General features: G+C 40.4%; 1 protein-coding gene across 1 annotated transcript in view; it reads left to right on the forward strand.

Moving 5' to 3' along the window:
* Positions 1-22063, forward strand: part of MEGF9 (multiple EGF like domains 9) — a 102300-nt gene that overhangs the window by 56388 nt on the left and 23849 nt on the right. Inside the window, exon 3 of the mRNA XM_055124882.1 lies at positions 18705-18844. Coding sequence (XP_054980857.1) covers positions 18705-18844 — 140 coding nt within the window. The remainder of the gene's footprint in view (positions 1-18704; positions 18845-22063) is intronic.

Below are 22063 nucleotides of genomic sequence, written 5' to 3' on the forward strand. Positions count from 1 at the left end.
CGTATAAACACACTGAGTTTTTCTGATCTGTAGTTTGACTTCCTTCTGAGATGCTAGGAAATGTACACGGATGGAAGGATGGGTGTGGGACACTGTATAACTGAAACTTAATCATGAACAGCATTATTTTGTTTTTGTGTTTTTTTTTTCTTTTTGGGTCACACCTGGTGATGCACAGGAGTTACTCCTGGCCTATGCACTCAGGAATTACTTCTAGTGGTGCTTGGGGAACCACATGGGATGCTGGGAACGAACCTGGGTTGGCTACATGCAAGGCAAACGCCCTACCCGCTGTGCTATCACTCTAGCCCCTCACAAACAGCTTTGTAAGGGTCTGTCTCACAGTGATTAAAAACAAAACAAAACAAAAATGTCCCTTATCATAAAACATGACAGAACATGGAAAAGACTACTAACATTTTTACCACCACCATCCACCCTTGAGTGGTCAGCATTAATATCAACTCTTTGTGGGCTGGAACAATAGTACAGCGAGCAGGGTGTGTGCCTTGCAGTCGGCCAACCTGGATTCAATCCCCGGCATCCTATGTGGTTCCCTGAACACCTACCTCCAGGAGTGATTCCTGGGTACAGAGCCAGGAATAACACAAGAATCGACGGGTACGCACAAAACCCCACCCCACAAAAAAGCAAAAGTAAAATAAAACCGAAGACCAAAGAAATAACACCCCACCCTAATGGATCTTTTGCTATGTGCCAGGTTGAGTACTTTATGATTCTAAATATTGCAGTATAAAATAACAACCAATGGTATTTCTGTTCCCTAACAGATGAAGAAACTGAAATTTCAGTAATGTTCCCTCAACCAAGACAATAAGTGATCCAAACAAGCCCTGACCAACACCCATCTGACTATTCTCCATTCAGTATATCTCAGGGCCTGAGTAGCTGAGCTGGCTATTTTCCAAATAAGCTCCATAGCTACCCTAGGTTTAATTACCATAGACGTAGATTCCTGGCATGAAAAATTATCTTTTCAATTATCAAGATGACTTAATTAGCAATAAATCATGTGGGTATCACATACCCCTTTTCACTGCATAATCATAGGGGAGTATGTGATATTCTCCTCAAATTAATACCTCAGACTAATCATAATATGAGACAAACCAAGATTGAGACTGTTTTACAAAATCCATGAAATAATTAATTTTCCAAATAATCAGATCATTAATGACAAGGATAGGTTGAGAAACTATCAGACTGAAAAAGGCTAAGAAAATATGATGAGTAAATATAAGGTGATAGAGGTGGCAATCTAATTGAATTCTAGAACAAAAAAGGATATTAGTATAAAAACCAGGGAACACACTAAAAACATATTTGTATTTGACTGATACTTAAATAATAGTAGTAATAGAAATTTTCACTTCTAGTTCTAATGAAAAAGTTGTGGTTAACAAAAGTTGACACAGGTCAAGTTAGGTGAAAAATGATATTTCAAAATAAAGAGTTAACTGAATTGCTATTTGGAGAAGTCCGTATAGCAATATGGTAGTATTGCTGCTTGTTATTGGAACAAAGTTGGTCTAGTGTTTGGCCTTAACTGCAGAGAAGGAATCAGGATAAGAAAATAAACTTTTCTAAACTGTCATGAAGTTCTCCCATTTAGTTGAATGACCTTGTGAGTAGGATGTACAATTAATTCCTAGCCTGTTTTAATGTTTTTAATATCTTTTCTTCAAAAAAGTATAAAGGAAGAGTTCTAAAACTTATGTTAGTAGACAGGCTGAAATAGGATGCCTGTTTTTCCACAGAAACAGAGAAGTCTTTGTATCTTGAAAAAATAAAATCAGCATGACTTTCCATCTCTGATTTATTTTTCTCATTGCAAGAAATGTTTTTGAGAGGATAGAGAGAAATGTAAAACTGTTTATCCTTTTTATTCCCCCTCAGATATGGATTTTGCTCAAAAATATCTAAATTGTTCAATTCCAAAGAGAAATTTGGACTTGAAGCTTCTTCAGCAATGATTATTCTGACAAAGTATATATAGGACTAGTTTAAAAATTAATTGCCTTATTATATTTCCTTATGTGTTAAATAAATTCTCAGATATGATATGCCCATATGTCTCAATAATATGGGCAAGCTTGCTCTCCTGTAATTTGATAGATTTCTAGGAAATATTAGCAATGATCTGTTAAGTCATTTACAATTAATAGTATTTTTTACCCTGTACTTTTTCTCATTTGTTCTGATAACCCTGAGAGATAAATACTCTGAATAACAAAATTGTAGATGAGAAGTTGTAAGAAAGGTTACATGATAAACCCAAGCTTAGATAGCTGTTAAATAGCAGAGTGGGAAGAGTCAATTTAAGGTCTTCTGATACCACATCCCTGTATTGTTTTTATGACATTGGAACCTCTGATTTTCTCCGTACCCCAGTGATTGAGGTAAGGAGTCATCAGGAACCAAATACTTAATAAATACAATGATGAATATATGCATTTTTCTGTGACAGTCTATAACGTTTAGCAGATTCTTTTTGTTTGTTTCTGGGCCACATTGGTGGTGCCCAGGGCTTACTCCTGGGTCTGTGCTCAGGGCTTACTCCTCCCGGCCTCAGGGGACCATATGGGATGCCAAAGTGAACTCGGGTTGGCTGTGTAGAAGACAAGAGCCCTGTTGTACTATCTCTCTGGCCTGTGTCCGCACATTTAATCAATTCTTAAAGATATCTATGATACCTATGAACAAATTTAGAAAGTTTCATTCTAAACATTTGTATAGGAAGGTCTTTACATTTTTCTTACATTGCCAGAAAAGTAGTGAAAATATGGCTTATATTAACAGGATTCCTTCCTCCCTCCCTCCCTCCCTCCCTTCCTTCCTTCCTTCCTTCCTTCCTTCCTTCCTTCCTTCCTTCCTTCCTTCCTTCCTTCCTTCCTTCCTTCCTTCCTTCCTTCCTTCTTCCTCCCTCCTTCCCTCCTTCCCTCCCTCCCTCTCTCCCTTCCTTCCTTCCTTCCTTCCTTCCTTCCTTCCTTCCTTCCTTCCTTCCTTCCTTCCTTCCTTCCTTCCTTCCTTCCTTCCTTCCTTCCTTCTTCTCTTTCCTTCCTCTCTTTCCTTCTTATTTTTGGGCCACATGTGGTAGTGCTCGGGGCTTACTCCTGGCTCCGTGCTTAAGGATCACTCCTGGAGGTGCTCAGAGGACCATATGGGGTGCTGGGGACTGAACTGAGGTCGATCACATGCAAAGCAAATGCCCAATCCTCTGTATTATCATTTCAGCTCCTTCCTTCCCTTTTAAAACCAATTTCTAACAAATATCATCATTAAAAAAGGTTTACTTTTAATTGTCTTGAATGGCTTTTTAAAAGATTCTACATTTGAATAGAATGACCAGCAAAGCACATAGATATTTAAGAGAAGATTTTTTGCAGGGAAGTCTGTCCTTTCTTCTTTGTTTGTTCTAGGGCCACGTCTAGTGGTATGCAAGAGCTATTCCGGACTCTGTGCTTGGGAGTTGCTCCCACCAGTGCTTGGGGGTGACATGCAGGGCCAGGGATTGAGCCCGGATCCTTCAAAAGTGCTCTGCCAGTTGTGCTATTTCTTAGGCCCCATGGATTATTTTTTTTAAAAATTAATTTTTTTTGGTTAAAACACCATGATTTACAAAGTTGTTCGTGATAGACTTTTAGCCATACAACACCAATTCTACCACCACTGTGAACTTCTCTCTACCAGGGTTCCTCCCAACCCCAGCCCGAGTCATTGGCAGACACATTTTTAAGTTCCATGTATTATCTTTCTTAACTAAACTGTTCACCTAAGGAAACTGCATCCTCTAGGAGATGCAACAGAAAAAAAAACAAAACAAAACAAGGAAATTAACATCTAATGAGTACCTCTAAACCTCTATGCTGGTATTTTTTTTACCCATGTATGTAACCTCTCTAACTTCTTAGGAAATCTTTGCTATCTTGCTTTTAGAGGCAGACTTATTTAGGAACGTGGCATAACTAGTAAATGGCGGAACTCGTATTGTACCTAGGTCTGTCTGACGCCACGGCTCTCCCCCACATGTACCCTAAAACAGAATGGGCTAGATTAGACTTGGCCATGTGAGTCTCAATGTAAGTGTAGGTTTGGATGTGGGTAGGCATGATTCACCGGCCTAGGGATGGAGACATAAATCTAGAAATCAGATCTGAGCTACAGCAGAAAATAAATATTTCATAAAAGAAGTGTGAAATACTGAGAATATCCTTGGAGAATGATTTGAAAAGCAGGAATTGGGACATTATAAATATCAAAGTTGAGTGACACATAGAAATGAAAGCATCACCGACATTGAAGGGTGGGAAGTGGGACATGAGGAGGCAGAACCATTGGAACCAGGAGCCGGGCTTTGAGAAGTGAAGGACAGAGGTTGTAATTTAGCCATTGAAGGATACGGGCTAAGCTCAAAGGAACCGGTAGCAAATGGAACTTAATCAGAGCATCTTTTCTTAGGTCATCACTGATATTAGATTAAGGGCTCAGCACCAAGATCAAAGGTGGAAATTAAGCAGTTTGCCAGCTTTATCAGTATTCTCTACCAGTATACTAGGAGTATGAAAAGTAGAGAGTGAAATAAATACATGATACTTTCCCAGTTAAGCTAGTATGACCCTCCTATACCAATATCAGTATAGCCAGCAAATAACAAATTATTGGGCCCAACCCCAGACCTATTGAATCAGAAATTATAGGATAGGTCCACTGAACCTATAATTATTGTAATGTCTTCCAGATGATTCTGATGCATGTTAGAGTTTGAAATCTACTGATTTAGTGAGTAACACACCCCCCTCCACAAAATTAATAATAATAATAATAATAATAATAATAATAATAATAATAATAGTAATGGCAACTCAAATGCAGAAGATAATAAAAATGAATAAGGAGAAGTTTTGTTTGAGGCATTCCAGGTTCTGTGCTTTGTTTATATGAGAATTATTTAACTTAAGGAGGCCATTCTAGCAGAGTTGTAATAGAACTTGAGGGTTAGGCAAAATGGACTTTTCTTGGAAAATTAATAACTTTTTTTCTAGTTTGCTTTTGTTTGTCAAATATTAGAGGACAGGGGGTCCAAAGGAGAAGTATTTTATAAATTGATTGGTCCATGGGAGTCATTTCATATCTCACTTTGCTCACAAAGAATAAATAGACATTTTCTGAGATTGTAAGAGTTTTACTTAAATGTGACAAAGTGTCAAATTATTTGGAAATATTAAACATACTAAATTGAAAACAAATTAACACAGAAAGCATCGGGAGAAATCACAAAAGCATAAATTGTGTAACCAGCTGACACAGTTATTAATCAGATTTTGTGTTTGCAGTGCACTGGATACTGTGCTAGATCCAGGGAATATAGTGTGGGAAAAGGACAGATGAAATTCATTGATATTATAATGAAGACATTCTAGATGATGAAGTGTAAAAAACTAAAGCACGCCGAGGGGCGTGTGCACTCGAGGTCTCTCCGTGTGGCTCTGTCTCACCGCCCGTGTTCGGTGCCCTGGAACCTCTGTTGTGTGCTGTCGGTCAAGGGCAGGCGACAGAAGGAAGAAGGCCAAACTGGTTGCTCGATCAGTTTATTTTGTTCTGTCTCTCTCTGCTTCTTCTGAGTCTGGGATTTCTCTGGATCTTCTTCTATCTCCTTCTCTCTCCCCTGTCTTCTTCTTCTGTCCCTGGATCTCTCTCTGGATCTGTGGATCTGGCCCCCCAACCCACTCTTACAGCCTAGTTAAATCCCTCCAGCATGAGGGGGTTGGGGCGTACCCATAGGTGTGGTCACCATCAATAGGGTTGAGGTTCCTTTCCCTTAGGGGATGCTTCTCCTAGGACTTAATTCTCTTTCAGCAGGAGGATCCACCCAAGGGTGGAGTCCCACGAGTGTGTTTCTCCTCTCCTCGGCCAGCAAACATATAAGAATTCATAATATTAATCATTTTGTATGTACACAATAAGAAATGCATTAAAGGTTATAGAATTGCTCTCCAGGGGCCATCTCGATCTCAGACTACAGTGCTCAGGCCAGATCAGTCTTTCCTATCCCTAGCAGGGTCCTAGTCTCATCATTACTTTTGGATAATGACAGCATTTGTCTATGATCAAGCTCTTAACTTATAGTTAAGAATTTGGCACTTTGGCCGGGCCCATCTCGATGCCAGGGTAGCACATAACTCACCGCTTGCCCTGGATCCTTCCCATCCCTCGTCGGGACCCTGCTTTTGGGGTGCTAGGAACTGAGGGCAATTGAGGCTTAAGTGGAGAAAGCAGATGCCCGGGAGGGAATAATATTCAAAACCAATTAAGTCCCAAGTTACAAAAACATAATATTATCTTCTTGTGTCTATACAAAAAAGACATAGCTTTAAAGTAAATTATTCAAAAGGCATAAAGAGGGGAGAAAGGCAATGTTATGATATTCAGTGTCCTAGGAAGGTCTGACCTTACAAATTAGCAGAGTCAGATTAAGGGAAAACGGATTAACTGTTTTGGGAAAGAGAGCATAGAGAAGTGATTACAAGCTAAACAAAGGGTTGGGAGTGACTCGGGTACACCTTGATGGGTGTGACTAGGGTAAACCTAAACTCCAGAAAAACCGGGATGAGCTCCTTGAGACAAGGGGGGGGAAAGGACAAAGTAATGTCATCCTACAATGAAGAAAGAAAATAAATATGTAAATAAAATATATGGTGTATTAAATAGCAAGAGTTGTTATAATTTTAAGAATGACACTTGAATAAAGAGCAAAACCAAACCAAAAGGGCACATGCCCGTGGATCCCCTGAGTGAAATGTATTGTTTACAAAGGAAACAGCAAATGTGGGTTCCTGATGCTTAATTATGATGAGCACATTTGAGCAGTAGTTAAGGGAGTGTGCCTCAAGAAAGCTGGGATCAGGTGTTAGTAAGGAGAGCAAAATATAGATAGAAGAGAATTCTTCCAGTCCATCTGTGTTTCTAGAGTTAAAAAAAAATAAGTGAAAAAATTGGGGGTGGGAGAATGGTAGCAATTTAGAGAATGTGGTTTTGGTTCACAAATAGGCAGTTAAATAAATAGAACAATAAGGAAAATATAGAAATACTGATATGAACGCAACATTTGACCATATGGCAGAGGAGATAATAAAGTTTAAGGATAAGTGGATAATGATGAACTTTTGATAAAATGAATACAAGATTCAGAATTCACAAGCTTACGATTTGGTCCCTGGTACAGTCAACATCAACATTTTCAGTTAAGCAGGTTTTTGTTTGCTCATATGGAAACAGAGCTATCAAAATTGTCATTTATGTGAAAAATGAAATCTGAATTCTAAACACTAGAAAATAATTTATAGAAAACCAACCAGGTATTAATAATTACTTTCTCATTAAGCAAACCTTTTACAGTGGTTATAAAAAGAATACAATTGTTGCTATTGAAGAAGCATTTTAAAAAATTTAACTACCTTTCATTTTTAATTTTTTTTGGTTTACAATACTATTAAGATGATACTGAGATCTCAGGTTTCTTCTCTTCTCAAAATTACTTTTGAGACATAGCCGAAACAACATCTGCACTTCTATGTTAATTGCAGCACTATTTACATTAGCCAGAAGCTGGAAGTAGCCTGACTACCCGAGAACAGATAAATGGATAAAGAAACTATGGTATATCTACACAATGGAATACTACACAGCTGTTAGGAAAAATGAGCTCATGAAATTTGCCTATAAATGGAGCATGTCATGCTGAGTGAAATGAGTCAGAAGGAGAGGGAAAGATATGACTGCATTTATATGTGGGATGGGGCTGGAGTGATAGCAGAACAGTAGGGCGTTTGCCTTGCACGCAGCCAACCCGGGTTCAATTCAACAACAGTATGACACTAATACCTGGCCAGGGAACACAGGTCAGGAGGACTGGTCATCAATTGGTGAGTGGTGTGGGAGAAGGGCGTTAGTTAAGATAAAGGAGGATCCATTATCACAACACTAGTTGGAAATGATCAGTCTAGACAAGAACTAAGTCTTGAAAGCAGGTAAAAGGTTATAGATGATAACCTTTCAGCATCTGTATCGCAAACCATAATGCCTAAAATGAGAGAGAAAAAGATAAAGAGTGAGAGAAGAGAGGTGGCTGTTTTAGAGGCAGGCTTGGGCGGGGGGTGGCTTGAATGGGAGGGAAACTGGGGACACTGTGCTGGGAAATTACACTGGTGGAAGGATGGATGTTGGAACATTGTATGACTGAAACCCAATCACGAACAGCTTTGTAGTGCTCTATCTCACAGTGATTCGTTAATTTAAAAAAATTACTCTGAGAGTGATAGTATAATGGATAGGGCACTTGCCTTGCACGCGGCTGATCCGGGTTCAATACCTGGCACCCTCTATGGTTCCCCATGGCCATAAGGAAGGATCCCTGAGAGCAGAGCCAGTAAGCCCTGGGCACTGCCAGGTATGTCCAACAAAACAAAACCCACAAAATTACTTTTTAAGTGAAGGTACGTGTGTGTGTGTGTGTGTGTGTATTTGTGTGTGTGTGTAAAATAATAGAGTATTATTTGGATTTGAGAATTATTTTGGCTCTGTTTCTTCCATCCTAAAAGGTGAAGGAAATACGAAATAGCTTTCCTAGCTGAATCAAGATCTGACTCTGGAAACATAACCCTTTTTGTTCTATTTTGCCATTAAGTTTTACTGCTGACTTTTCAAATAAATTTTTGATTTTGGTAAGATCAGTTATCAGAAAATATTTTCAACTTAGGCAGTAGTTTTATTGAGCATTAAGAATTTGAAGATAGGAAAAAAAAGAAGAAGAATTTGAAGATAGTTTTATTCTAACCATAGACTATTTGCCCTCAGAAATACTAGGAATGTTTAGCATAATAGCCCAATGTTTTCAAAAATAAAGCTATCTTTTTTCCCTTGAGAAATGGAACTTTTCTCATTACGTCGTGATCTTTTCCATGATCGTAGAAATGTTCCTTCACAGCAGAAAAAGAAAAGCTATTTTTTTTGTTACCTTTAAAACCCATGACCCAAACATGAAATTAAGAATTGTTAATAACTTTTAATTTTGTTAGTTTTTTTAAGTAAAAAGAAAAATTTGTTAGAAAACCTTTATTTTTCTAGCTGCCTTTTAATACTATTTTAATACTTTGAGAGTGCTTATGGCCAGAACATTTCTATTCATTCCAGACTCTCATTTTTTACTAGTCATTTCAATTCTTTCCAAAGCTAATTTAGCTTCAGATATTTCAAAGAGGAGGAAGAAAATGGATATATTCATTTATTTTTTTGTGGTTATATCCTTGTCAGAATTCTAACATATAAAATATCCAAGGAAAAAGAAAGGTAGGAAAGTAGTTTTTGAATAGCCATAGATAAAATTGAGTTCTCCTAATTTAAGGATGCAATTTTTAATACAAGGATATTGTTTTTAATATGCTATGATTTCTAGAGTTCAAGTTGATGACCTGGGGGTGAGGAGGGAGCTTGCTAACCTGGAGTGTGTGTTTCACATGCTGGAACCGGCTCTGATCCCCATTCAATACAGGATGGTCCCCCAAGTACCACTGGGAGTGATCCCTAAACAAAACAAACAAAAACTGATGGCCTGCTATCAAATGATACACCATACACAAAAGTTGTATCTTGAAAATCTTAGGAAACCCCCTCCACCCAGTATATTTTTAAAATTTTAATTAGAGAATCACTGTGATATACAGTTACAAACCTCTGAACTTTCGTGTGTGCATTTCAGTCATACAGTGATTGTTTACCCATCCCTCTACCAGTGCCCTTTCTCCTCCACCAATGATCCCAGTATCCCTCTCACCACCCTCACCCCATCCTCCACCACTTCACCCTGCCTCTGCGGTAGGGCATTCCCCTTTGTTCCCTTTCCTTTTGGGTGTTGTAGCCTGCCATAGAGGTATTGAGTGGCCTTCATGTTCATTCTGTAGTCTACTTTCAGCTCGCATCTTCCAACCCGAGTGGGTCCTCCCAACATCCTCTACTTGGTGTTCCCTTCTCTATCTGAGCTGCCTTTTCCCCCAGCATATGAGGCCAGTTTCCCAAACTGTGTCCTCCCGATATTTTCAACAGCACAAAACATGCCAAGACATTTACTTGATAATTTAGAAAACATTAAACCTATTAGCTAGTGAACAGGAAAGCATGTCTTTGGCCAGAAATGTAGGATTGTGCATAGCTTTTTCCTTCTTAAACATTTTTTCCAAAATTGTTTCTACCCTATGTTCATTATATGTTCTTTTTTCCTGGCCACATTTCCCCTCCAAGCTAGTAATTACCCCCATAACTTCTTGCCATTTTTCTAGGTTAGTTAACAGAATTTTTAAAACTTCATTTTTGTCTGCCTTCGCCTGTTTGAGAGTCTAACCAATTCTTAGGATTCTCAAAACAAATCGCAGGATCTGGGATTATTTTTATCATCTTATTATTGCTTTCTTTTGGGGGAACTCATTATATGACCGGCACTATGCTAAGTATCTTGTGTCTCTTCAATTCTCATAGTAACTGAAGTTTGTTAAAAGTGTGTCCATTTTGCAAAGGAGAATGGAGTCTAACATGGAACAACTGCGTGGTCCCAGCCTGTTACTCTCGGAGTTGTGATGGGAACTCATTCTCTTTGTCTCTATAGGCTGTGAATTTTCCATAGGCCCTGATGTGTGTCTGTGCTCACTTCCTGTGTCCCACCCCTCCGACCCTGATCAATGTGATTATTAAATAATGGAAATCCTAAATGATCTCTTCCTGCCCATGTTTAGTGGAACAGAATCCTTTGAATATATTCCAGATGACTGAAGAGATAGTATAGCAGGCAGGGTGCATGCAGTTCATCTAGGTTCTATCTCTTGCACCCGATATGGTCCCCAGGGGCCCATCGGGAGTGAGCCCTGAATCCTGAGCCAGGAATAACCCTTGAGCACCTCCACGTGTGGCTCCCAGACAAGCACAACAAATATGTAGGCATATATACGTTTGTAGATATGTGGTATATAGAGAAATAAAATACTTTGAGATGACACATGACTGAATTTCCTTTTGAAAAGTTAATGACTCAGAACCAGAGGATGTAGCTCAGCAGTAGAGCACTGGCCTTGCATGTGTGAGGCCCTGTGTGTTATTCCTGGCACCGTAGAAAACATATAAAAGTTGAGATTAGTCATTATAGTCTTTGTTTACATTTCAAGAGGTGTTGAAGTGCTTAGTTCCATAATGTTGAGTTTCTTTCATAAATCTCTGTTCTTCTTTCTGCTATTTTGTTCGAGTGGGCACCAGTAACGTCTCTCATTGTGAGAGTTGTTGTTACTGTTTTGGGCATATCCAATACATCACGGGTAGCTTGCCAGGCTCTGCCGTGGGGGCGAGATACTCTCGGTAGCTTGCCGGGCTCTCCGAGAGGGGCGGAGGAATCGAACACAGGTCGGCTGCATGAAAGGTGAACACCCTACCGCTGTGCTATCACTCTAGCCCCTTTCTGCTATAACTCTACATTAGTACTTTACTAGCAACTAACATGGCTACAAAAAAAAATAAATGATAGCAGATGAATAATTCTATCTTAAATTCTCATGGGATTGGAGAGATAGTATATGGGTTAAGGCATTTGATTCATCCTGTTTAAATCCCTGGCATTATATATGCCCCCTGAGCACCTTTAGGAGTGATCCCTGAGCACAGGGCCAGGAGTAAGCCTTGAGCATCACCAGGTGTGGCCTTGAAACAAACAAGCAAAAAAAAAAAGAAATCAGTTATTAGTTCATTAGTATAGATTTTTGTTCAAAAATCTAATTGTGTCATTTTTGTGTCCACATTGACCAGGTCTGAAACCATGAAACTGTGGTTCTTTTATTTCAAATGTATCAATAAGCAAATGTCATCGTGTAAATAGGCTTCCCTTCCCTTTTAAGACATTTCATTTCATTTCTATCATTGACCTTTGCTTCAGACAGCGTTCAGTAGTCCTTAACAGAGGGACACCGTGAAAGCGGGTATTGTAAGGCTTTGTTCTATGAAGGAAGTCACCCAGGGACAGCTTTTTATTTGCTGGGTGATTAAATTGTTAAACATACAGAAATTGGCCACGGGCGAGCCCTGGGTAACAACACATTGGAATAACACCTTGGACATGCCGTCCTGTAACCAAACATTTCTATTTGATTTTATGTATGCATATTTAGAGAGACAAAAAGCACCCCGAAAGGGGGTGTTTTAAAGTCTGCCCCAGGATGGGCCTGGAGGAATAGTGCAGGGCCTGACTTGCTCCTGTGTGGCCATGAATTCAAATTCTTGGTGTCTCACACATGCCCGTGTGGTCCTGGCAGCTCTGCTGTCTGTGCTCCCTATTGCTCCCCACAATTTCCAGCTCCATCTCAGCTGGGTATTTGTAAGCACCACTAAAAGAGGTGACACCCCCAGGCAAACACCACAGCTTAAAAAGGTGCGTGAAAATTTGCATATAAGTGGATGGACATGGAGAGTATCATGCTAAGTGAAATGAGTCAGGAAGAGAGGTACAGACATAGAAGGACTGCACTCATTTGTGGAATATACAATAACAGAAGAGGAGACTGACACCCAAGGACAGTAGAGACAAGGGCCGGGAAGACTGCCCCGTGGTTGGCAGCCTGCCTCAGGCGCTGGGGGAGAAGGCAGCTGGGAAAGAGAAGGGATCACTAAGACAGTGATGGTTGGAAGGATCGTTCGGGATGGGAGATGTGTGGTGAAAGTAGATAAAGAACCAAATGTGATAGCCTCTCAGAATCTGTACTGCAAACCATAATGCCCAAAAATAGAGAGTCTGGGGAAAATTGTCTGCCATGGAGTCAAGGGGAGGGATGGAAAGGGGGCAGGATAGCAGGGACATTGGTGGTGGAGAATGTGCACTGGTGGAGCGATGGCTGTTTGATCATTTTATGACTGAAACTCAAACATGAAAGCTTTGTAACTGTATCTCATGGTGATTCAATAAAATAATTAAAAAAAAAAAATGCAGGAGTTCCATGACCAGGAAGCGCTACCCTTCGTGAGCACCAGGAAGGGGCAGCTGGGTGAGCACCAGTGACCCAGGCAAGCATGACAACCCTAACTCAAGTGGCGCCACCAGCGTGCAAGTATAAGGTGAGCACCAGTGGAGGGACCACAGCTAAAGTCCCACAAGCTTCAGTGAGAACCACGGCCCGGGGTGTGAGCCCCAGAGGCAAAAACATATGTGAGCAACGCAGCCAGGCAGGTATTCGACCTCAGTCACCGAGAGAACAGAAACAACTATCAACAAGGGAAGGGGGAGAGAGAATAAAATTTTAATTCAATTTGAAAACATCTCCCTGGTAAAAGTGAAACCTTAAAATCAGCAGCAAAGGAGTATGTTCTCCAGGGAGAAAGGTTCCTACTTAAATCAATCTTTCAAATGCCTAAAGGAGAATTTAATGAGGGAAAGTTCATTTACAGGAATAGCAACCACTTTGGGAATACTGGCTACATTGCATTTTGAGATACCAAGTGATTAGGTACTTCAAGACAGCACCTTTTCCTGGTCGCTCGGACAGATACTGCCATTGAAAGTAGCTGGTTATTCTTCTGTATGCTAAATAACCTAGTGGCTAGAGAAATGAGGAGCCAGCATATTTTTACCAATTTTTTATTTTAATTTTTGGCTTTTGGGTCAACCCCGGCAATGCTCAGGGTTTACTCTTGTATCTGCACTCAGGAATTACTCCTGGCAGTGCTTGAGGAACCATATTGATGCTGGGGGTCAAACCCAGGTCGGCCACATACATGTCAAATGCCCTACCTGCTGTACTACTGACTCTGGCCCCTAACCAATATTTTTAAAACCTTGAAGTTGGCTCATGAAGTTTGCTAACCATTCACTGTAACTGTTATTCTTTCTAAAAGGTAGACTTAAGTCGACTGATTCCTTCATGAGTCATAAGACATTTCCTTAACTTTCTAGGTGATGAATCCAAGTGAACTTTACTAGATAGTTTTGTACTTTATAGTATTCCTGTGTAAAGTATACATAAAAGACTTGTATGTGTGGGTCTTGTTTCTTTCTTCTTTTATTTGTGCAAATTTAAGAGAAAGATTGGCAATACAAATATAATATAAATATCTATGGCTTTTTTTTTAATTTTTGCTTTTTGGGTCACACTCAGTGATGCTCAGGGATTACTCCTGGCTCTGCATTCAGGAATTACTTCTGGCGGTGCTCAGGAGACCATATGGGATGTTGGGAATTGACTCCAGGTCAGCCACATGCAAGGCAAATGCCCTACCTGCTGTGCTATTGCCCCAGCCCCCTCTCTGTGGCATTTTTAAAAGCAGGGCTCATCTTTTATACTATGACCAGTACAAAATTACCTAATTTGAATTAAGCTTTCACAAAGGATCAGAACATTTGGGCTCGGATTTCGGAGAACCTTGGCTTTTGCTAAGCTGCAATTTCTCCTCAAGCAATAAGAAGGCTAAGCTTTTACTAATCTGGCATGAGAAAAAGAGACCTGAATTTATTCTGGGCAAGGCAGAAGCAACACAGTGACATCAGCACTTACATGAATGGTGAATTGTGGTACTTGGGACTCTACAGGGAAAAGCCTGATACCCAAGAAACTATCAGTTCTTCATCATGACATCATGACATTTTTTTTTTTTACAAATTAGAGGTTGATCTTGTTGCATGAATATTTGTTCAGTCGGAGGCACCGAGACAAGGAACACGAGAGAAATTATATTTCACAGAGCGGGGGAGGGGGTCCAGTTTTGCTCAGACACTGTGACAAAGGTAGAGTACCCTGAAATCTCCTTTTACTACATTCCTGCTGTTCGTACCTCGAAAGGGCTCAGTGCAGTGGGGTCATCAACAAAGAAGTTACGGGAAGAACATGCAAAGACAAAGAAGTTACAGGAAGAACATGCAAAGCCCAAAAAGCTTTTCTGTATACTAAAAACAAACAGGCTAAGTACCTGAGATCTGCATACTGAAAACAAACAGACTAAGTACTTGGGAGCTGCACACTACCAACAAACAGGCTAAATAAGCACCGAGGATCCTAAGTAAGCACCGAGGTGCTAAGTAAGCACCGAGAAGAGGAAGACTGACAATTTCAGTATACTGAAATTTATGAAATTTATGAAATTTTTTTACTAAGGCAGCTTAAAGAAAAAGATGTTTGGCCTCATCCAAACCAGTCAGGATACACAAGTCATCTTGCCCATTTTCATGGGGCCCTGTTCCTGCCCGTTTGTGAATCAGTCTATGTGGGCTCATCCTGAGTCAGGCCCCAACAGATCTACAGACCTGAGCTTATCTGGGGCAGTAGTGGTGGGGTCGGGAGGTGGGGTCCTTTGAAAATGCTGATGGGAAATAGATACTTGAGTGGTAGGTGTGGACATAGTATTGTAGCATCGTAGCACTTGTTCATCGATTTGCTCGAGCAGGCTCCAGTAACGTCTCAATTGTGAGACTCGTTGTTACTGTTTTTGGCATAATGAAATATGCCACAGGTAGCTTGCCAGGCTCTGCCGTGTGGGCGGGATCCTCTTGGTAGCTTGCCAGGCTCCGAGAGGGATGGAGGAATCGAACCCAGGTCGGCCATGTGCAAGGCAAACACCCTACCTGCTGTGCTATCGCTCCAGTATAGACAGAGTATTATGAAACTATAAATCATGGTGTTTCAATGTTTAAAAATGCAGGGGGGGGGTATTTAGTGCCCAACTTTGGTGGGAGTAAGTAGCATAGGAAGGTGGGAGTGTCTGATTCAGTAGGTGTGCAGGATCACTTTAGCTTCTCTGAATTCCCCCAGTGGCAAAATGAGTATTATGACCTCTACCTAATAGTGCTATTTTAATATTAGAAAGTGTAGCTACATATACATGTATATATTTATTTACCGGGATAAGCCCTGACTAAATAACAACTCTTCCTCCCGCTGTCCCGCCATGCTGAGGCTTGGACTCCGGGCCTCACACAGACGAGGCATACGCTTTTCCTCTGAGTCCCCACCCAAACCTCAGTGACCCAGGTTTTCATCGTCATTACCATGTTTCTCATCATTATTCCTATTTCCGATGCTTTCATTTCATATTTTCCTTAAAAAAAATTTTCTTTTTGGTCAAAAGACTGCATAAGCCAGTGTGCTAGACAGAAAAATCGAGTTTGATAGGTGTTTTCTGGCCACACGAGGCTAAAAGATGCATTATTGGGTATACATTATTTCCCTAAGCTTGGCTTTTTTTCCCTTCTGGACTTTGTGTCAAATCCTAAAAATATTTTCTGTAGCACTGTTATATTTTATATTCTTTTGGGGCATTCCCAGGGGTATTATAGAGAACCATGAAATGTGGGAGAGAAAAGTGAACTTCAACTTTAACTGCTCAAAATAGTTTTTTTTTTTTTAAAAAAAAGAGAGGGCAAACAATTATTGGGCCCATGGAATGCTGATTATTTGAGACTTCTCTTCAGATAACAATAAAAATAATATTTAGGGCAAGGGCCATAGTTAAATGACTGTAAATGACTGGAGTGTATGTCTTGTATACAGAGACTCCTAGTTCCATCATTGGCACTGCATGGCTCTGTATACAGCACTAGGTACATCCCCTGTGGTTCCCTGAACTCTACCATAAGACCCTGGGGACCCCCTACTCCCAGGCCCAAATCTCAATTCATTGCCGGCCTAAGCATTAAGCCTGTATTCAGGGGCCAAGAATCACTGGGAATGATTCATGGCCCCCCTGAGCACTGCTTTGGAGATCCCTTCCCTCCCTACCCCCCCCCCCCCCAAATAAGACCCCTTAGGTTTGTACAATTACAAATAGAAGACACATGATTGAAAATACTCTACTTCCATCCTGTAAAGTCCAACCCAAAGTTCCTGTCACTCTTAAATTTAGAACTTCTATTTTTATTACCGAACTACGACCATAGGAAATAGTATGGGATTACTTTAACTGATTTGTGATAGAGCAGTGTAAGTATTAACAAATTTAACTTGGGTTCATAAACTAAAATTAACCCCATAGGGACTTATTATTAGGAGTTTGAACTCCTAAAGATTATATTGAAAAGCAGTTCTACCTTGATTGCCTCCCATCCAATCTGACTGGTGCCAATATACACAATTCAGCCAGTTCTTTAAAAAAAAAAAATGAAAAGTGTTTTTGTGACAATCTGTATGGAACTTGAGATGATCATGCTAAGGAAAAAAATCAGGATATGAAAGACAATTACTGATGATGATTTTATTTATATGTGGAATAGAGTATAAGTAACCAAAGTGCAACTAAAATATTGACAAAACACAACTTTAAAAAATTCAGAAATCAAAAAATCTGGTGGTAACCAGAGGGGTAGGAAAGATAGGTGGGAGGAATGGGTTGAGAGTTTGGCGTAGATTTGGGGGGTCTTGGATAGAGTTAGGGGGGTTCTGGATAGAAACTGATGAGTGTGATAAGACAAACATTTGATGTATGAAACTACTTCTGAAATTTTACAGCATTGCAAAACAATGATCAATAAATAAAATTTGGTTTAAAGTTTAAAAATAAATGTCTATACTTGGTTATAAATATCTAGCAAACATAAATGTTAACTTTTCAAAGAAAATAGGTTAATAGAAAAACATAATAAACTGAACACAATTAAAATTTTTTTTTTTGCTTTTTGGGTCACACCCAGCGACGCTCAGGGGTTACTCCTGGCTTTGCACTCAGGAATTACTCCTGGTGGTGCTTGGGGGACCATATGGGATGCCGGGGATCAAACCCGGGTCGGCAGCGTGCAAGCTCTACCCGCTGTGCTATCGCTCCGGCCCCAACAATTTTAAATTTTATATCTATAGTCTTCCTCTGGGCTTACAACCTGGAAAATATATATGGGCTTAATGCAGAAAGCAATGGTAGTTCCCCTTATAGTTACATTTACTCAATTGGCAATTCGAGTATAATTACTAGAAATATGATTTGAATACAGTCCAGGTCAAAAGTTTTAAAAAATGCATCAGTGGGCCTGAGCGCTGTAGGCGTTAAGGTGCCTGTCTTGTTTATAACCAACGCTGGTTTGATACCTGGCACTGCATATGGGTCTCTGAGCACTGTCAGGAGTGATTCCTGAGCACAGCATCAGAAGTACATCCTGAGCACTGCCAGGTGTGGCCACCCTCAGATGGTAAAAACACCCCCGAAAATTACAGGGTGTTTTTACCATCTAAATGGTTATCTGTCAACATAGTGTCGAGATCTTGGTCTGTATCATCCTTATCCAGAAGCTAGTTTAGAGGGAGATTTCTACTGACCGGGCACCGCCAATGATGGACTGTAGATCCATTAATGAGATGTGGTAGTGGGACTAGTTCTGTGTCTCAGCGCTTCGTAAACAGATTTTTAAACACGGGGGACGTTATCTCCATGGCTCATTCATAATTTATTTTAAACCTCTTAAGTACGGGGGGATTAAATTGTCACAGATGATTAATATTATTAAATCGTCACGAACTTATGCTAATTGAATTCATGCAGAAGCTATTTAACTTTGAAATCAACATCAAAATCAATACATCCGGTGACAAGAATCTAATTGAAACTATTTGTATTTTTAAGCAAGTCTGTGAGGGGATATTAGACACCCTCTGATTTACTTTGTTCATTGTCTTTGCTTTTCTCTGCAGTTCTGGGAAATGCCAGTGCAAGATGGGTGTCACGGGCTCTACTTGCGATCAATGCCAAGATGGATATTATGGCTTCAATAAGAGCGGTTGCCTGCCCTGTCAATGCAATAACCGATCTGCCAGTTGTGACACCCTCACAGGTAAACACTTTCCTTATCCTTTGAGTGTAATTAGTTGATCCTCCTTTCCATTGATTGTTCAGTGGTTGGGTTCGAGTCTTCGTCTTGGTCGCAGGAGCACTGCTGGGTGCAGCACTGAAGCCCCCCCTCCCCCCGCATATCCAGGGTGACCTGGGTATCCCCAATATGGTCAGGCCCAAGCAGCATGACATCCATGGGCCTGACAGCACAGGTACTAGAGAGTCTCAGGTGGGGCACCCTGACCTTCTAAGCACCCCTTGAAAGCCAACACCTTCCGCCAAAGAGAAAATTCCAGATCAAATTCTTCCCAAGTAATTACCAACCATCATTTGCTTTCCTGGGAACATCTGCTAATTTTAGTTTGGTTTGATTTTTGGTTTCTGGGTCACACCCAATGGTGCTTGTGGACTTCTCCCTAGTTCTGTGCTTGGAGTCGCTTCCCGTGGCGCTCCGGGGGCTCCTGTGGTCTTCGAGATTAAACCTGAACCTCCTGCAGGCAAAGCGTGTGCCAAGCTGGCTGATTTTCATCTCTCTGGTCCCAGTTTGCTGATTTTGGACAAAGACTAAGAAGCAGGCTTGGCCCAAGCAAATTCTTCTTGAAGAAAGGGATGTAAGAAGAGCCTTTGGCAATTATTTAGGTTTTACTTGATGGATTAAAACCCAGAGAAGTTCTAAATACAGCCACTATCCCATAGGACATTAGCTGACTTTGTAGAAGATTGAAGTCTAACCAAAAGATACAAAGAAATTCTCTGGTAATTCTTAGGGCATAATATATATATCACTGTCACTGTCATCCCATTGCTCATCGATTTGTTCAAGCGGGCACAGCAACGTCTTTCATTGAGAGACTTATTGTTACTGTTTTTGGCATATCCAATATGCCATGGGTAGCTTGCCAGGCTCTGCCGTGCAGGCTAGATACTCTCGATAGCTTGCCAGGCTCTCCGAGAGGGGCAGGAGAATCGAACTCGAGTCGGCCACGTGAAAGGCGAACACCCTACCACCACTGTGCTATCACTCCAGCCCTGATATATATATATATATATATATATATACATATATAAGAATCATTACATATATATAAGAATCATTGTGAGATAAAGTTACAGACTTGCAAACTTTCATTATTACGTTTCAGTCATACAATGATCAAGTACCCATCTCTCCACCAGTGCCTATTCTCCATCACCAATGTTCCCAGTATCCCTCCCGTCACCCCCACCCCATCCTCCCTCTGTGGCAGGCACATTCCCTATTACTTTTTCTCTCCTTTTGGGTGTTATGGTTTGCAATACAGGTGCTAAGTGGCCATCATGTTTGGTCCATAGTCTACTTTCAGCACACATCTCCTATTCTGAGCAAGTCCTCCAAGCATCATTCACTTTGTGGTCCCTTCCCTGTCCCAGTAGGGCATAAAATACCTTTAGAAAGAGAGGCCTTATCACAACATACAGCCCATCTTTCTCTTAAGACCTTACCAGGTTTTGATGCTGCCAGAGTGGTACCTGGGGCTCAAACCACCAAAGGCCAGTGCTGAATCTGTCACCGTCTTACACAGCTGAAGAAATGCATGTCTGCTAGCTCTTAAGCAAAAGTCTTGGAGGACTAAGAAGAAAAAAATAGTCTTGAAATGACACACATTAAGTACACAGTCTATCTTAAACCGATCTCAATGTATTATTGGTTAAGGCAATCTTCTCAATATGTGCTCCCAGCAGAGGAAAGGACAATTCTACCTGAGGTTCTTTCATATACTGTGTATTGCATATAGTCAAAAGTAGTAGATGGTGGGGCTGGAGAGATAGCACAGCGGATAGGGCGTTTGCCTTGCATGCGGCCGACCCGGGTTCAAATCCCAGCATCCCATATGGTCCCCTGAGCACGGCCAGGAGTAATTCCTGAGTGCAGAGCCAGGAGTAACCACTGTGCATCGCCAGGTGTGACCCAAAAAGCAAAAAAAACAAAAAAACAAAAGTAGTAGATGGTGCTGAAGGGGAAAATGTGATCAATAATACAGAGAAGAAATAAATAATGGAAGTAGACCTGCAGGTGATCCAGACGTTAGAATTAGCAAGCAGTGCCTTTCATATAACTTAAATTACTATTTTAAGAAAACAGAGGAAAAAGGGACAAAAATAAGTCAATGGTGGCAACATTTTGAGAGAATTGGAATCGATAAAAATATCAAAAGAACAATCTAGAAATAAAAGATGCAACATCTGATATTACCAACTCTTGCATGGTTTTTACAACATTGTACATAGTAAAGACAAGGTTAGGAGATTTGAGCACAGCTCAATTAAGAATTTCCAAACTGGGGCCAGGGAGATAACTCATAGGAATGGAGCACATATTTTTCATCTAGGATACCCAGGTTGGATTCTTGGCAGTACATGATCCCCTAAGTCTTGGTAAAACTCACAATTAATTAAGTAAATATGATATCCAAACCAAAGTAGAGAGAAAGATGCAATGGAAAGAAGAGAGTAGAAAAATATGTGAGACACTATCAAAATGTCTAGCAAAAGTTATCGGAGACCCAAAGAGACAGAGAAAGAAAAGTTATATCGGGGCAGAGGAAATATTCGAGATGATAACCAAGAAGTTTTCAGATTGATCAAAGACATCCACCCACAGATTCAGAAAGCCCCATAACTTCTAGACCATACAAAATCAAAGTAAAATACTCTGCAAAATATGAACATCTGAAGACTTTCATATTTTCTGAGATTTAGTTTCCCTAAATGCAGGAGATTAGAAATACTGTCTTGGAAGTCATTTTTCCCTACCCTGCCCCACCCCACAAAAAAGAAACACACTAATCTGACTGGTGTGTGTTTATGACAGCAGGTAGCAGAATATTTGAAATTGAACATACCAGGGAGATCTGTGCTAGAAGTGTATTCTTGGCTTGTTCCTTCAAGCCCGTGTTCCCCCTGGAACACACATCTTTCTGTGTCTCTTGGCGTGCTTGAACTTTCAGGCTGTGTTCTCTTTTGAACATGCATTTCTTCTCTTCTCCCCAGCCCACATCTTTCTGAGTCAGTTTTGTTAAAAAAAAAAAAAGAAAAAGAAAAAAAAAGACCTCTCTGGCTTCACTTTTTAAAAAGTACATTCTTTATTCTAATGATCTATTCTGTAGTTAAACAAATTGACTGAGGAGAAATTGTGATTTAGTTTTGTTTTGTTCTGTGTCACGTGGTTTGTCCTACCTAC

This window comes from Sorex araneus, chromosome 1, assembly GCF_027595985.1.
Source record: "Sorex araneus isolate mSorAra2 chromosome 1, mSorAra2.pri, whole genome shotgun sequence".
NCBI lineage: Eukaryota > Metazoa > Chordata > Mammalia > Eulipotyphla > Soricidae > Sorex > Sorex araneus.